The sequence below is a fragment of the Simochromis diagramma genome, unplaced genomic scaffold (assembly GCF_900408965.1).
Source record: "Simochromis diagramma unplaced genomic scaffold, fSimDia1.1 OVJJ01000596.1, whole genome shotgun sequence".
NCBI lineage: Eukaryota > Metazoa > Chordata > Actinopteri > Cichliformes > Cichlidae > Simochromis > Simochromis diagramma.
Window position 1 is genome coordinate 1,996,693 of NW_024387245.1, and position 16,013 is coordinate 2,012,705.

Consider the following 16,013-nt stretch of genomic DNA (forward strand, 5'->3'; position numbering starts at 1 on the left):
TATTAGATATTAGTTACCATGTCTCGCTGTAGCTAGGTTTTACTGTCAGACCATTTTTTTTTTACAAAAACAACAACATCACCACCCAACTGGCTTTGCAGTAGGTTCATCCTGGTGGAGGGCAATGCTGAGCCTCATATTGTCACGATCCTGGGTCTTTGACCCTGCATTTTAAGTTTTATGTTTGATGTTTATGGTTTATTTTCAAGTTCATAGGATTACCTAAGCTCATTTACGTTTCCCTCACCCTTTTGTCTGTGAGGCTGTTTTGACTGCATGTCTTATGGATCAAGTTTATTGTCATGTTTATTAAAATTTTTCCTGTTTTATTTTTGAAGAGTCTTGTGTTCTTTGTTCATTGTAGTTAGTATTACCTCTTTCCCCTGTATTGTCATTATGTCTTCATTTCTAGTCAGCTGTGTTCTCTGTGTTTCTCCACTTCCCTGATTCACCTCAGTGTGTATTTTAAGTCCTTCAGTCTTCCTGTGTTGTTGTAAGGTTGTTCTGTTTTCTCGCCATAGTCAGAGTCACAGCTCATTCAGTTAGCTGTCTTAGTTTGTTCCCAGTTTAGGTTTCTGTTTAGTTATTGCTCTTCTGCTGCCCTCATTCTCGTTTGTTTCTTTCGTGATCATCAGCCACAATAAAAGGCTCGTTTTTGTTTAAGTTCACTCCCTTATCCTCACTTGTGTTCGCACCTGGGTCCACCACACACATCTCCACACGGTCTGGCTCCACAAACCGTGACACATGTGGCCAAAGTGTACAAGTAATTCTTAAATGCGACCTCACATATTGGTGCATTCCAGTGCAGCCATAGACTGTCCAGGAGCTCACTGATACTCCAGGTCAGGGAGGAGATCCTCATAGGACACCGTAGACCTTCTAATCAGGAGTATGCCCAGGTGTCATGTGGGGCCCATGTATACTTCTAAGACAGATAACACAAGCTGGCCTCAATCTGTGATTTCAATTTCTGATTTCTGGTATAATTTTAAATCCAGCCCTTAAAAGGTCAATAAGTTTGGTTTCTACTCTATGTCAGCAAAGATTTTCAACCTGAATATTTCATTCATCAAGATCTGATGTGTGATTTACATGCTCCCTTTAAATTTTGAATGGCGAACATTAAAAAATGACTCTGACAAGACGAAGATGCTCATGTTTTCCCTTTTTTTCATTCTTAGATCGGCAAATTGCCCTCATGGTGCAGAAGAAACTACACCAGGCCTTCCAGGTACAAATATGATGTGAAGTCTATGCTGTATACATAAAATATCCATGTTTCAGAGAACAAGAGCCATCACTGAGCTATTAGCCACAGCTTAAGAAGCCTGGTTGTTGATTGAGCCCATAAAGTTATCAGGACAGCGTTTACTGCTGGCCATTGGAAAATAACCTAACTTTTCAAACACCTCCCATCTTTTTTAATATTTAATGAAAATACTTAAAGATGATAAAGAGTAGCCCTGATTTTTTCTTAAAAAAAAACAGATGCATCACTTATGTTTTGCCCTCTGTCTGCAGGCATTTGTGGATTATAAGCTGGGTGGCATGGCATATATGGTTGCCTTACCAATAAAGGTAAGAGAGTTTATGGAAAAAAGCAACTGAATGTAATTAAATACTGTAAATACTTAAATGTATATGAATTTAAACATGCTGCATAATAAAGTAAAATAAACACTCTTGATTTCTTCTGCTAGTTTGAGGAGCCAATCTACGGCAGCCAAAACACAGACTTTACTACATTTGTGACCCCTGGAGCTGTGCTCAGGTCAGTACACTGTGTGCTGGTTAAAGTATAGGGTAGTAGACACCTTACTATCCCTGTGTCGGGCGATGTGGGAGGTTTCGACGTGTAATCGGAAGGTTGCCGGGTGAGCCCTGGCTTGGACAGCTCGGGCCGGTGGTCCCCTTGGGCAAGACACTTCACTCGTTCCCTACTGGTGGTGTCAGAGGGCCGCGGTGGCGCCAGTGTCAGTGCGCCCCAGGGTGGCTGTGGCTACAATGTAGCTTGCCATCACCAGTGTGTGAATGTGTGCGTGAAGGGACTAGTAAATACAAATACAGGCCTTTTACCATCTGTGTTTATTTCCTTTTGGTAATTTTGTGAAATTTTGGCATCAGCTCAAATAACAAACATACCACCTTATCATTTCACTTCTACCTTCTCTTCTTCCGTTGATCCCTCCAGTATCACCTTACCTGGCCGTGGGTCTGACAGCACTCTCCTTTGTCCTGGAGAGGAAAGAGGGGCTTTTGGATAGATGCTGGGTCGCAGGTGAGCCGTCAAAGCTAACATTGCTCCCACACTCACACGCGAATACAGAAACCACTGTAGTGGTACACTTGCACCTGTACATATTAATTCTATGCAGGTTTTGAGTGTGCAAGTGCATTTCCACGATGAAGAATGACAAATCTTTCTGTATGGTTTCTAGTTTTAAAACACTCCTACACTCAAGTGGGAAAAGGGAAAAAAATTATTCACCCTGATAAAAATATATATATATAACTGTGGCTTATTGCCAAACAGCTTCAACTAAATCTGAATGTTAGCTGTACCTATAAGAAGCATGTTTTTAATTTCTCTTGTCAAGATTTGACAGTCTGATCTAAAAGTCCAATTTTGGATTGTTTGCAGAACTGGTGTGAATCACATAAATGGGAAAAACCATCAAATAAACTGAGTCTGTGTTCAGTATTAACCATATAGTGGTGATAAGAATCCAATCAATGGATTGTTTCAAGTGTAATTCATGACTTTACCACTAGAGGGAGTAGAAGATCACAGTAGGGTTCAGCAGATGTCCTTGAGCAAGCAGACACACTGAGAACCTTTTGTTTTGATCTTCTTATAAATGCTGTTTTTAGCATTAAAATGGATTATGAGTTAATAGCAATCTCTTATTGAGTATTTGTAATTATATCAAAAATGTGTTATAATTGCAGGTATCACATGTGACTTAGTTTGTAATAAAAAAAAAAGTATAATATAGCTGAGCAGTTAAAAAGTTTATGTTTATGAAGCCGTTTCTGTTTATCCTCTGTTATGATTATGATTTGATAGATACTGGGAACCCATAAATTGACTGCAACATTACGTAATTGATTAAATAATTGATGTGAATGTAAAATGAGATCTTTTAGTGAGTTTATTGAATTTTGTCTCTCGTGTTCTATCAGGCGTGAGCTCTCTGGGAGACGATGCTGGCTCACCTCTTCTCTCAGCTGTTCGTCATCAGCGTTCAGATCATCCTGCTGCTTCTTATGATGCTGCTCGTCTTCAAGGTAGAAGCAATAAAACCGAAAATAACACAGAAACTCAAAATACAGTACGTAGTCAGATGAACCTTTGCAGCAGTAAAAAAATGAAGTCCACAGAGAAGAAAGTGTCAGCAGGGGAAATGATGATAAAAATAGAAGCCTTAAGAACGGTTTGGTTATATAAACAAGGCTGACTGTTATTTTACCTCACAGTATAACAGATGTCACCTCACTGTTTTGCCTTCTTTAATTGATTTTCTGTGTTTGCTTTCAGTCAGTGTAATGCCAATAAGGTTTGCAAGCCAGACCACAGGGTCAGTCCTGTTTAACCTTTGCTGAGACCACAACACGGTCACTTAATGTGAGCACTTTAGGTTGAAACGTGGGTATTTCCTGTGCTCTTTGCAAACTCATTGTGTGAGGGAGATTTTTCTTTGCGGTTTTAAAACGGTCTCTGATATGGTTTCGTTCAACATGCAGGGAACAGCTCTGACATACTGAAGGTTAATCCCTCGCCAACCTTTTACCATCTTCATTTGCATTTTTCCTACATCATCAAAATCAGACTTTACCTGCAGTGGATTCAAGTCATAATTTTATGATAATTTTATTAACTCTATTTTTTTTCAAGCCTATACCTTTTTTCCCTCATAAAAATGTAGGTACAGTGCACTCAAGAGGAAATATATCACATAAAGGCCACTTTCCCACTTTCTTCTATTGGTCCAAAAACTGTTCATAACATAACTATTGTGGCAAGACACAGTTCAGCTACTCTATTACACATGGACTTATCAAACAGAGCTGCTTTTCACCATATTATGACTCTAGATTTAATGCAGAATCGCTGATGTCATGAAACATGTGACAAATCTTGCCAGTTTTCATTGGCTATTTGCTGTTTTATGACTTGACTATGAGGACATGAAAACTTGTCTCACATTTAAAGACTTTAAACAGTGGCTCAGTTGTGTATTGGTTTACACTAACTGACTAACAAGCAAAAAAAATCCTAAAAGGAGATACAAATCCCTTTGGAATTGGGCCAGGAAGAATATATAAGGGAAAGTAGCTTCTTCTTTATTTAAAGAATATAAATCCTTCTGACATCCAGTGAGAAAAGTATCTGAACTGTTAAACCCAGAGTTTTATGGTTTTCTCTTTTTCATTAGTTTATGCTGTTGTTATGTTGTTGCTGCTAAAGACATTTTTGGTATTTTATTTATTTTTGTTGTACTTTTTTTAAAGTCTACTTTTAATTTTTATTACCATTAACTTAAATGTCACAAGTTCGATTAACTTTAATATCCTTGGCTTCAATGACCAAACCAGTGGGAACATCGGGATTTCCTTCACTACTGATTATTGATAGACATCCATATGAAATCAATAGAGAGAAGAAAGAACAGAGTATAAAAGTGAGTGTGCATTTAGTTCATGCAGGGACCTGCTTTTATGCGTGCACTCCTCTATGTTAGTGTGTGTGTGTGTGTGTGTGTGTGTGTGTGTGTGTGTGTGTGTGTGTGTGTGTGTGTGTGTGTGTGTGTGTGTGTGTGTTTTAATTAAGGTGCTCAAGTCCACAGAACCCACCGCTCCATAAATCACTTCCCGCTCCGGCCGTATCCAAGGATCACTGCAGGATCACCACAAACAACAGGCCTTGATTGCTGTGGCAACCGAGTGGTCATGTGGTCTCTTGGTGCAGGTTTATTTTTGCACGTTGTCAGGGGAGACGGGAAGTGTCTTAACACTCCAAGGAGGGCACAGACACACACACACACACAGTTTAGCGAGGGAGCTTATCACCTGGAATCTTGTGAGGCGAGACTTCCAGTCTCTGTTTTTCTGCTTTTATGTGATTTTGAAAAGTTTCATATCTCATTTACACCACAGACCAAAGTTCAGTATCAGTGATATTTCTTTCCATTTCTTGTGGTATTTTTGGCTGAAGATAAGTCCAGAAAATCAAAGTGCTTCTACGTTTTTTTTTTGTTTTGTTTTTTTATCTTTTCCCCGCTTTCTCTTCATCTCATCTTCTTGTCTTTTCCTGTGTTATTTAAAAAAAATTCCACTGATTGAAAGTCGCCCCAGGTGATTTAGTATTGCACTCTGATATGTTACATGTGGTGGACACTTAAACTCCTCTCTGCAGTGTCTGATTTTGTACACCACTCTTTAATGCATGATAACTTCCCATATTAACATCACAGGACCGTTTCACTGGTGTATAGTCAGGGTATGAACTATTTGTCCTTGTTATCTGTGGTGAAACTAAATGTTAAAACTCCTTAAAATGGCCTTGAATGTCCAGGGATGGAAAAAACAACCGTAACACTTAAAAAGGTAATAATTTATTACACATTAGGAAAGAGTTTTCAACTGATTAAGACAGAGATTAGGATCAGCCCTGCAATCTCATTTCTTTCTAACTCCTCACCTCTATTTATTTATTCATCTTCAGACTTCTCTTTCCCCACATACCATGCAGATATGATAAAATAGTGGAATTCCCCTTTAACAGCCACACAAGATGATTGTACATCATGTCGGGAGTGAGCATGCAGCAAGCGCTGGTGTAATTTCATGTCCATCAAACGTCTTTCACAGCTCCTTTTTTAAAATGTATCATATCATGGTTTTCCATGGCTTTAGCTTCATCAATAATTCTGTGACACAAACATAAACCATCACAAACATTTTTTAAAAAAACTACTATCATCTTCAAATAGTTTTAGAAACTCCCAGCAGACAGACAATTGTAATATATTTTACAAGAAAAGCTTACATTGTTTCAAGTTTTAAAAATCTGGTTGTAATGCTGCAGTTTCTCTGTGTTTATTCAGCTTTTTCTACTTGTGATAAGAAATACTGTGCTCGCTAAAACAATATTGAATACTTGACCATCTTTAGCTTTAATCACAGCACATTAGCTGTGGCATCATTTTGATGACCTTATGCAATGTTACAACATTTATTTCCAAGCAGAGCAGAACTGATGATGAGATGCAGGCAGTCAGCTCACCTCATTTTTGGGGTACATAATGTTGCTGAATTAGGACCTGACAAAGCAACCCCAGATCATAGCACAGCCCCCGAGAGGCTCACAGGGAGTAGACGTAATAGGTGCATCACTTTATCCACCTCTGTTTTTACGCTGATACACCAGTCAGTCCGGAACAGCGTAAATATGAGATTATTCCCTTTTCCCATTGATCCAGAGTTCAATCTTTATGCACCCTAGCAAAGAGGTTTTCTTCACACTGTGCAGAAATTATCTCACTTAGTCGTTGAAGATTTTTCTTTTCCAACCATATGATTTTTAGTAATTCCATCACTGTCTTAGTAATAATTCGATGGAAGGCCCTTACCCATGTTTATGATGCTGGAAGTACTGCTTTGTTCTAGCTTCCCCTCTATTTTTCTTAACTTTTAGGTCTGCTGCAGCTTTGCATTTAAAATGCCCACAACTTAATCAAGCTTGTTATCTTTTTCTTACCCCTGCTCTTCATCTCTTTCTCTCTCTCTCTCTGTCTTTGCAGAACCCTAACGAAGGGTCCTTGGTGCTCGTCATAATTCTGATAGTCCTGCAGGGTGTCACAGGCATCTCATTCGGCCTCGTCATCTCATCTGCAATCGATGACGAGCAGAGCGCCAACCAGGCCGCTCTGGGTATCTTCTATCCCAACCTCATCCTTAGTGGTAAGCAGTGATATTTACTGTTGTGAGTGTAAAAAGCCTTAAAAAGCGCAGTAGGTGTGAGTCTGAGCATCACTGAATCAGGGAATTAGAATCTGATTAAATCATCTTTGATGTTGTGAACTGGGTGTAAGCATTTGTGTAGGTAGTGCAAATAAATAAGTGGTTTTATTTGGATTAAAAGCTCAAAACTTTAGAAGCTGTAGGAGGATGTGTAATATTTTGTATATATACATTATGGGAAATGTGTTTATCCTTTGCTGACACTGATGTGCAAATAAGCTTACAAAGACTAAAGCCCACTGCCTAACTCACCGATGTTTAATCATTTATAGCAGATTTTCTTTAATTTTGGTTTTTCTTATGCACACTAAGTCATCCAGTGTTTTCATATCATATCAGACTTCTTGCTAGCAGCCCTGCAGTTGCACAAACTGGTTGCTAGTCTTCCCAAGGGCCACGTAAAACAACAACAACAAAATCCAGTGAAAAAACATGCAGACAAGAAAAACATGCCTGAAATATACAACGCAGTGTAAAATGCTCTTATATCAGTGTGAGGCATATCAGATTTGTGATATAATTTTGACATGCTTGTTATTCCTTTGATTAAGTCCCAGTTAATGATTCATGAGTAAAGAAACTGATATTTTTGAAGATATTTTTGGAGGATGTAATAGTTACTCTGCATACATCTGTGATGTCAGACCACACAGAATAATAAGAAATTCTTTAAAGGCTTTTTCTTATTTTGATGCTGTGGCCTAAAAGGACGGAAACAGCAGTGAATAAAATCTCTCCACTGCAGTGTTCATCCTGTTGCTGTTCTGCTCTGGATCTTCCAGCCATATCACAATATTTCCATCTTTGAACTCTGACTCCAGACTTCCTTAGAAAAAGGTGGAATTCTGAACATCTGCAATTCAAAGCAAAATTTGTGTGCTGATGAAGTGATTGCTGCAGAAGAGCTGCTAAATGCACCGTGAAGTGAGATTAGTTTTTCAGCTGCTCAGACTGAACTTTGAACCTGATTTGGAATGTGAAAAAAACCAGAAAAAAACCAAGAGAAAGGGCAGATTATTTTAATGCTTCACAGCCTGCTTGTTATCAGAATCTAGACACAAAGCAATCCTGCTGGAGGTGTAAATGATATCTTACCCACATCTGACACATTGTCCTCTCTGTCCTGTGATGTAGGTATCATCTGGCCCGTGGAATGTATCCCGTATCCTCTCCGCTATGTTAGCCTGGTCCTTCCTCAGACCTACGCCTCAGAAGCCCTTCGCTGTATCATGTACAGAGGTAACGCTCATGCACAGAACACATCACACACAACAACAGTTTAACGTCATGTGTTGTTGCTGCGCACCATATGGCATATTGGTAGCGTGTAAGAGTTAGCAGCGTGTGCACGGCTCAGATGATTACGTTGTGCACAACGGAGCCAGTTGACTAAATCATTAATCAGCTCTGGGTCCAGTGTAACTCATCTCTCAGGAGGTGTAGTGGTTTCACTCTGTCTTCCAATTTTTTCTCCTCCTGTTGACCTCTGAACAATAAGACTTGATGACAGCACGAGCTCCCCTTGTGCTATTTGATACAGAGGAAGTCGGAGGAGCCATTTCCTGTTTGAAGGCCTTATCGTATAGGTGTGGTGGAAAAAATCTCACAGGGACAAGTCCACAATGTCAGAGTTCAATTTAGGAAATGAACTGCCACCTTTCTTTTCTTTTACCATGGAAAATGCAGCTTCATCCTGCCACATTTGCTAACTGGACTTGATGACTGTTTAATCTCATACAAGATGTCCCTGTCTATAAACTCAGACCCAGATTTAAGATCAATCTATTATGCTTTGTTTTATTTTCTTTTTTTTCCAGGGGTCGAAGCTTGTACTAAAACCTTTTTGAGATACTGAGGTCAGCTTATATATGAGAGATCCCTGTGAGATAAAATTTGAGTCTGCTCGAAACACTTGGTTTCCCCCACCTTCAAAGGGGAGCCCATTATAAGAAAACTGGCATGAAGCAAAATGAGCTACAACAGCTTATTTCAAATCGAGGATAAACTAAGGGGCGCTCTGAGGTCTATTTTAAAACATGCATAGCAACTCTAACAGAGTCCAGCAGACATGAAAATTTAACAGTAGGTCAGCTTTAAATGAGTTGAAGCTACATCACTTTAGTTCTTTTTTTTTTTGATTGATAATTTTTTAATAGACAGAAAAAAAGAGACACAAGTTACAAATTTCTAAATCACATCACGTTGTGTCCACTTTTTGTAAACCCTTTCTTATTCTTATTGATATAAAGGGTTAGTTTACTAAAGTCTTGGAAAACTATAAAATTCTTCAGAGACTGTCGGCTATTAAAAAAAGCAAAAATTGTCCCTGATTTTTATTGAAACACCGGGGTCTCTTTCAGCAGCCTTGCCCTGTCTTTGATCTCTCCGTGTCCACTCTGACCACTTGCAGGTGTGCGTTTGCAAAACAACAACCTTCAACTTGTATTTATTTTGTCGGAAGAAGTTGCAGGGATCAATCTGTTAAGCCGGGTGGGTGATGCATACCACAGTTTGGGGGAATTTCATCAAAGGTCACACACAGGTTACATTAGAGCTTCCCACTGGCAGTCTGACCCATTGGACAGTGTCACAGTGCACAACACTGTAAATATATCTAACAAAAAATGTAAAAGCATGCTCCTTTTTTTGCACAATTGATCTGACATGCCTGACACGTCTCTGAGTTGCAGCCCAGCTCCCATTGATGGTCCTCAACATGAAGAGACAAATGGGTACAGAAGCTGATGCTTGCTCTCTGCACAAATCACAAATAAAAGGGTGGTTAGAAAGAAATCTTAAATTGGCACGAGCTCAGGGAAATACGCATTAGTGCATATAGAGACAACCTTGAAGTGAGGGGGTAGAGTTTCTGCTTTCTTGTAGGTGCAGTCTCAGAACTTTTTGATCACAGTTTGCATAAATCTGGTGCTGAAATCGTCGACCTTGTCTTTTTCTGTGTCCACTCTTTGCTTGTTTTTTCTTTTGTTTTTTAATCTATGTAGTAAATGTAGATATAAATCTTCCCATCAGGCTGGGGTCTGTCTCGGATGATGGTGTGGCGAGGCTTCGCTGTTACCCTGGGCTGGAACACTTTCTTCCTCATCCTGGCGACAGTCATCCTGAAGCTGCGGACGTGACAGCCTCACCCCACATAGCCTCCCTCAGAATGGGGGGGTGGAGCGGTCAGGGGAAGTCCTGAAGTCAACGACTCACCAGGGCCTCCTGCATGTGGATGGACTGGGGCAACAGCAAGAGGGAAAAGGGAGGAGAGGGGTTCACTGTGGTTTAATAGTTTGATGGGTTGAATGCATCAGTCACTCTCCTCCAAATTATGTCTCTCTCACACACACTTACAAACATAGACTCTTGGGGTCTCTTATCCAGCTGCCTGAACCTGCAGCAGTTGCCTTTGGCCTGTTTAAACGCAAGTGTGAATTTAGGATGCTGCACACAGAAATACACAAGGTAGAAAATGTACATGCACAATATGTTATTTAAGTATCGTGTGTGGTCCTTTAGTTTGTTTCAATTCTATCCGTAGCTTCTTTAACTCAACACCATCTGAACGGCCATGCACCAGCTCAGGGTCACGTGTTATTATTTTTGTTTGGCCTTAGTCTTTAATGCTACTAAAGATTTTTCTGTAATACACTTTATATTACATCAAGTGGAGCAGCCCATTTTTTGGGGGGTGGGGGGAAGTGAATGTCACTGTTTTTTGTCCTTGCAGTATATACTGTCTATCCTGTGTATATTTGCATTAAACAGACAAATCTGTTCAAGTTTATATAAAACAGAAGAATCTTAGCACAACAGAAGCTTTTTGTCCACAAGAAAATGTGAAAATGTTTTTCAAGCAGAGAACCTGAGTGGAGGATTGTTGCATAATGTCGTGGGACTAGTTTTAAAGTGCTGATTGCATCATGTTGCTCAGAAGGTTCTCACCCACAGAAACACCATCTTCTCTATCTGCTCGCTTTTGATGTTTGCGTTCAGCTTTTTGTCCTGTCTGGTTATGACTTGACAGGAAGTGGTTTCATCTCACCGTGTTACCAGGTGCTGAAAAATCGTCACGTAGAGGTGCATTATTCAGCCTGAAGGTTTCCTCTTTTTTTGTGTGCCTGCTTCTCTTTTAGGAGGAGATTGGTGATGGGGAAAGTATTGGTACTGTATCTGTTTTTTAATTATTATTTCTCTCTACTTTGCTGGACAGAGTGGAGGTTCTTGGACAGATTTCCTTTCGCTGGTATATAGCTGTCCTAATCCATACAACTCTATTTTTTACACAGACTTTTTATTAATCTTTCTTTAAGAATAATACAGATTAAAAGCACACAGGAGTAATGCTGCTTTGAATTAAACATGCTATGGAAATTAGGGAGAAAAAAAAAGGGAAGAAAAATCAAATGAAAATGCAGAAATAAGGTGTTTATAGTCAGAAAGCTTGGTTTTCCTTCCTTTTTTATGTAGAAGTAAACTGTAATGAAGAAATTTTAATTTTGACTTTGGGGGTGCTTTGACATCCTACAACAGATACCACTCTTTGTTTTGGAGGGTATGTTTCCAATTAGAGGTTAGAATAAACAATGAGAAAAACAATTTTAAAACAAGACATGCCTATATCTCACAGGTTGTTTATTTTTCTGTCTTAAATCTACATCATAGGTGCATCATAACCAGAAACCATGCACAATAACCTGATGTGCACCTCCCCAGCCATGTAATTATATGTCACACTGATGCAAGGGCAGGTGTAAATGCTGGAAAACCATGTGGGCCACTTGTGTACGCTACATCGTAGTGTCTGCATAGATTCACTGCAGAAGAATAACTTAAGTGTAAACCAGTGAGCTGTCTGCCTTTACCCATAGCATCGTGTCTTCAGAGGAATAGTTTGACTTTCTGGTGGCCTAATAATAGGGGAAGATGTAAACCGTTGGCTTAGCTTAGCGCTAATACAGGAAAGGGTAAAACAAACCTGCCCAATTTAAAAAAAACACAAAAATATTTAAAGGTTAATACATGTTTTGGTTCATCAAAAAAATATAACTAAATGACTGAACTAAAATAAAAATAAGGACCTATTCAACCACAAGTATTTTTTTGCTGTTCAAGAGCTTTTTAAGAAGTGACATTGGTATAAATCATTTTATCTATTTTCCCCAAAATATCAAAGTGTTTCTTTAAATGTAAAAACCTTTGAGAGACCCACAGTGCTGCAAAAGCACCAAACCAGCATTACATGTCGTGCCAGTCTAAGATTTCGAAATGTTTACATTCATTAATGTTTAATAAATCAGATTTTACTTTTTACCCAGTTTTTGTTTCCATCCTGTTGATCTAAAAACATACTGATGCATAATGTTGGTTGGTTTTTTACCCATGATGCAACAGTGCTGGTAATGGCAGTTATATCATTAATATGTCCTTTAACAAGATAAATAATGAATCTAAATGACTGTAAGTCCCTCTGCTTGCTTTGTGTTGGCTTACATTATGGCTTAATGATGATGTGCATACACCATGCTGTGTACTGAGATTTTCTTGCACTGTAAATCTGCTCTTGCTGCTCTGCTGTACATTCATCAGTGTTCCTGTAGCACATTTTATGGGACATTGTGTTCTTGATTGGTAGAAATAGGGCAGCGTTGACTTATTCATCTTATTTAAACAGCTTTCTATTATGTTCAGAGGACTTCTAAATAGACTTTACTGTATTTTGCCACACTGTGAGGATATACTGTAGCTCTGTTCATATTCTTACCTCTGTGCCTCAGTTGACTTTCATCACACGATAATGTGTCTCTATATAAAATCATGTTAAAGTGGTGGTAAAATTGTTGCTGATTCTGTGAAAATGCTTTTGTTTTGTTTTGTTTGTTCTTGGAAAGCTGATATATTGTTGCCAAAAACTCAGTTTGATCTGTGTAAAATTTCTGATTTTTGTTCAAAAGTGCTTTGTATCGATTACTGAGTAATAATCTTGTGTTCACTACTTACATTTACTTTCCCACACTCCAGTACCTACAAGACCAGCTAAATAATATGTAAAAGCAAACATCTGAGCAAAAGCCTGCATGTCTTTGCATCTTATGATTTACATGAACTGCAATGATCCAACTAAAGATTCTGATTTAAATGAGCTATGGGGATTCTCCTGTATTGGTTCTATAATACTAACGACACCTCAAGAACAAGTATATCAAATTAACCCTTTCACGCATAGTGGTCACTACAGTGGACAGCTATTCAAAGGCTGTTTTCTTGTACTTGTGTCATGTTGGTGGTATACTTGCACATAAACCTCTGCATTGGACACTGATGTGTCACTCCATACCCTGCCACCCACTGGTTGTTCAATGTTACTATAGATGTATGACGTGTTTCATTGTAATTATTGTTATTCAACCCTGTCATGCATGAATTATGACAACCTCAATCAGCATTGTTTTCTCAAGTATTTTTATTCATCCTTTCATGCCTAAAGATTACTAAAAATGCTAAAAGAAAAAATCCTGATTGAGGTTGTCATAATTCATGCATGAAAAGGTTAAGTATTTTAGACAAGATGGATGCAGCACAACATTCACTGACCTTTAGTTCTGCGCCACCAAGAGATCTGCATTTTTCATTGCTTTGTTATTAATTTCAGCATTTAGCTGAACTACTGCTACGCCTTACTGCAGCCTGCGCAGCTTTGTGGTGTACCCTGCGGAGAGTAACGGCTGCTTGTGTCCTTAAAATGTCCGATTTCCCTATTCTGAAAATGTGTTTTCTCAGTTAATCTCGATAAACCAGTTTATCTCTTTTTTTTTTTATTTTGAGGGAACGACAAGAAGTGGTTGCGCAAATCTGACGTGTTGCAATTTAGTTTTTTGCAGTCAAATCACTACATTTGTTGTGTTGTTTGTCTGTGTTGCCAAGCCACCATCAGCCAGATCTGACCAAACACCCGTAATGCCCTCAGAAAGCAGATTAGCTGAACTATGAGTGTCGAACACCCAAGCAAATGTAATCGCTGATGATCTTATCAAAAATATTTTATGTTGTTAAGAAATTTTAAACAATTTTTTTCAGTGAATACAAGTCTGAAAGTTTTCTTCAGTTCACCTCGATAGCATGATTAGAAGCAGCCAAGTCTTATTCAGAGTTTAGTCTTTTTGTAGTTGGAGTATTGCAGTTCATATAAACAATGTTATGAAGGTTTGTGCTGCTAGGTTGAATCACATCCTCTCTGCTCCAAACTCTACCTCTGCTGTCTCTTCCTAAAGGGCATGTAAAGCATTTATACTCCTGTGTTGTGACATTTATGCACTGTGAAAGTGGACAAGCATGTCTGCATTCATGTATTCTCATACAATAAACGCATCTGAAAAATCCTCTCTTTGTCTCCTTCTGAATATTGGAGCCATGCCAGATTTCACTCGATGCCTATAAAATCCCCGCAATTCCTGTGGTTACGATAAACACCCGGAGGCCATGCACGATGGATTTATTTGATGACTTCATAGTTGCGTCATTGTGTTTGTTACCTTAGTGATGGAGAGGACCCCACTGCGTCTTGTATTCTTATCTGACTGCTTGACTGTTTGAACTCTGTGTGCCTTTGTTTGCGTCAGATTAATGTTATTAGTGCTTTTGTTTGTTTATTCAGTCGCATTGAGGGGACTCAACTTTTGGGGACTAGAAACATAAGAAAAATATATGATCAAAGCCTGGGGTTAGGCTGGGAATTTAATGCATTTCCTCCTCTGAAGTGATGGAACATGACTATGTGTGGTAAGCATGCCTCATGGCCCATTGTCCATGTTTATGGGAGATAATGAGTCTGTGCATGCTTGTGTGGGTTTACGACCTGGGCACAAATGTTTCTTTCATTAAACACATTCAAACATAATTATTGTGTATGAGCTGTCAGCGCACTATCTTGAAGCCACGTTTGTGCACAAAGGAAAAAGTGTATTTACACAACTGCAGAAAACAAACAAACAAACACAAAATACATATTTTTTTAATACAACTCAAAATATTTGTCCAGGACACGACTTAAGACGTGACTTTAAGCCTTGACAGTTTTCTGCATTCATCCTCTTTTCAAACACGAACATCAGCATTAACACTGTTTTTCTTCGGTGTGCACATTTCCTTATTTCTGCTCGCAATGGATGTTTTTTTGGCTCTGCACCATAGATTACATAACTGGGCTTTGACACAAAAAGCTGTCATTGTTTGATATATTTGCTTTAGGTGAGCACACGCTGCCAGGCTGAAAAACAAATCTCATGGGATGCCAAACTCAACATTGCATTAGTTCATCTCTCAGCACTTTTCATCTCGCCTCTCCTGTCTGTCACACTTAGTCCCAACCCAGACTCACTTACTTGAAGTCTATAAAATGTATCTTAAAAAGGTTCTCTCTTCCTAAAACAGTGAGACAGTATATTTTCTCCAGTGTAAATCAGTAGCACTGTTGTTTTTCAGGAGTTCAAAGAATAAAAATAAAATCGTTGCGTTGTGCAACAGTGCGGATATGTTTTTGGACAACAACAGGGTCCGATGCCCTTAGCAGACTTTTGCATTTTTCTATTGTTGTGCAGTTTGTTGGGAAAATGAGGATTCCATTCAAGACAGAGTGAACTCCATGAGCGGAGTTGTTCTTGATGCTTAATATACAGCCAGTGGACTCTTTATTAGGTACACCTTTCTGCACAGGGTTGGACTCTGCCTTAATTCTTCATGTCACAAATACAAGACAGTCCTGGAAACATTCCTCAGAAATTTTGGCTACAAATCCATGATGCTCAACACATCCCAAAGGTGCTCTATTGGATTGAAATCTGATGGCCGTGGAGGCAATGATCTGAGCTTTGTGGCACTCGATTTATCCTGCTGGAAGGCACTATCAGAAGACGCTGCGTTCATAACACTCAGGTAGACTGTAATATTTTAATAATGCTCTGTTGGTACTAAGAGCTCCACAACATTAC

The 16,013-nt window shown here is 39.0% G+C and overlaps 1 protein-coding gene and 1 long non-coding RNA gene across 2 annotated transcripts; both read left to right on the forward strand.

Annotated features, from left to right (window-relative positions):
* The first annotated feature begins 584 nt into the window (after window positions 1–584).
* Window positions 585–1,820, forward strand: LOC120714645. Its single transcript, XR_005691453.1, has 3 exons — window positions 585–1,234; window positions 1,525–1,581; window positions 1,704–1,820. It is a non-coding gene; the product is annotated as an uncharacterized LOC120714645 (long non-coding RNA).
* A 1,386-nt stretch (window positions 1,821–3,206) lies between these two features.
* LOC120714474 (ABC transporter G family member 20-like) lies at window positions 3,207–12,027 on the forward strand. Its single transcript, XM_040000712.1, has 4 exons — window positions 3,207–3,291; window positions 6,807–6,966; window positions 8,161–8,265; window positions 10,057–12,027. Exons 1-4 carry the CDS (start codon window positions 3,208–3,210, stop codon window positions 10,161–10,163), a joined length of 456 nt encoding a protein of 151 aa, XP_039856646.1. The 5' UTR covers window position 3,207; the 3' UTR covers window positions 10,164–12,027.
* The last annotated feature ends 3,986 nt before the right edge of the window (window positions 12,028–16,013 follow it).

Coding starts and splice junctions, on each gene's coding strand:
- LOC120714474 (XM_040000712.1), top strand. CDS start 3,208: ATGCTGGCTCACCTCTTCTCTCAGCTGTTCGTCATCAGCGTTCAGATC. Junction 3,292..6,806: donor TGATGCTGCTCGTCTTCAAG/GTAGAAGCAATA, acceptor CTGTCTTTGCAG/AACCCTAACGAAGGGTCCTT. Junction 8,266..10,056: donor TCGCTGTATCATGTACAGAG/GTAACGCTCATG, acceptor TCTTCCCATCAG/GCTGGGGTCTGTCTCGGATG.